At 47.4% G+C, this 1,675-nt stretch overlaps 1 protein-coding gene across 1 annotated transcript in view; it reads right to left on the reverse strand.

Moving 5' to 3' along the window:
* The window catches only part of LOC115168862 (plexin-A2-like), a 110,743-nt gene extending 109,365 nt beyond the window's left edge, over window positions 1-1,378 (reverse strand). The window contains exons 1-2 of the mRNA XM_029724393.1: window positions 1,356-1,378; window positions 507-630 (exon numbers count right to left, since the gene is read on the reverse strand). Of these exons, the coding sequence (XP_029580253.1) occupies window positions 507-630; window positions 1,356-1,378 (147 nt within the window). The remainder of the gene's footprint in view (window positions 1-506; window positions 631-1,355) is intronic.
* Between the last annotated feature and the right edge of the window lie 297 nt (window positions 1,379-1,675).

A 1,675-nucleotide genomic window follows, 5' to 3' on the forward strand; every position in this document is an offset into this window, starting at 1 on the left:
AAAAGCTCAAAGACAGTTCAGAGACATTCGCCAGGAGGGACTGGCGTGTGTACTCCCCTGCGCAGCCATTCCAAGTAGAGCACACCGTAAGAGTGGGTAAGTGTGTGCATTCCTGAGCTGAATAAAAAATGAGACAACGGATGGCCTGCCTGTCAGTTTCGCTGTGCCCTTCTGAATTACTGTACGACTCTGTTCTCTGCTGGAAGAAACGAAAACGTTCACACCCACACACACCAAAATGTTGGACGCAGGGGAAGCATATGCTCACACTCACACCCACATAGTGCACTTATGAGACACAGAGGACGATGTTTATTCATCTGTGTTCATCTACAAATACACTGTAACTGTGGTATAGACTGGAAGAAAGCTCCATCTCTGTAAAAACCTGGTTTCAGATAACGCCTACCTACCAGCTCCAGTTGGATGTTGACGGTGTGTTGGGGTAGTGTGGTGTGTTGAGATTTTGTGTGTCAGTGTGAGTGTGTGTGTGTGTGTAGACTCACCGGCATGCTGGGATCTGACACTGCGATGCTATCTGGGTACACGGTGGCCTTCACACACTGGGCGAGAGCGGCCGCGAAACGGTACGGCTCATCAGCACGCTCACAACGATCCTTCTGAGAACACCTGGATACACGGACAGAAGAGTGGGGGAGGGGGGGGGTGGAGAGCAAAGGAAAGTTAAGAGTTAATAAAGGGTTAATGATTGGTGTAAATGTATAGGAGAAAACCCACTTATTTCCTGACAAAAAAAATTACGAAATGTATGCATTCACTACTGTAAGTCGCTCTGGATAAGAGCGTCTGCTAAATGACTAAAATGTAAATGTAAAATGTAAACTATGACGTAGACTGGGCAGGTGAATCCAGGTGAAAATGACTGTCCCCTGTTAAATCCTCTTCAATCAGTGTAGAGGAAGGATTTTGAAGCCTTGAGACAATTGAGACCTGGATTGTGTATGGGTGCCATGCAGAGGGTTAATGGGCAAGACAAAAAAGAGTTAAGTGCCAGGCGCACCGGTTTGTGTCAAGAACTGTAACGCTGCTGGGTTTTTCACACTCAACAGTTTCCCGTGTGTATCAAGAATGGTCCACCACCCACCAGCCAACTCAACTGTGGAAAGTCAACATGGGCCAGCATCCTTGTGGAGTGCTTTCGACACCTTTTAGAGTACATGTCCCGACGAACTGAGGCTATTCTGAGGGCAAAAGGGGGTGTAACTCAATATTAGGAAGGTGTTCTTAATGTTTTGTACACTCAGTGTATATCTGTAACAGCAGCAGCTCAGTGTATCCTCAACACTTAATTCATTTCTGATTGCCTGGCGCCTAGACCATCTAATGGTGGTAACCGGTTACGTAACAGGTTGCCCATTATGTCGAGTATGGAGCCAAGCCATAGAGAGAACAACAGAGGTGATCTAGGGAAACGTAAGGGCCAGTAAGATGTCTCTAGCACCTCATTATGCTAGTCTCACACACTGCCAACCAACCAAGGAGTGCAAGGGTCAGCACAATGTATCATACACCCCCCTGCCTATTAACCCCATGCTGACTCATAGAGACCACAACCGAGACGTTGCCATCCTTCTGATGGCTAGTTCTCCCACCCCGTCTCTCTTTCTCTCGCTCTGTTCTCTTCTCACCTCTCACTCCACCTTTCCCTTTCTCT

Source organism: Salmo trutta, chromosome 30 (assembly GCF_901001165.1).
Source record: "Salmo trutta chromosome 30, fSalTru1.1, whole genome shotgun sequence".
NCBI classification, from domain to species: Eukaryota; Metazoa; Chordata; class Actinopteri; order Salmoniformes; family Salmonidae; genus Salmo; species Salmo trutta.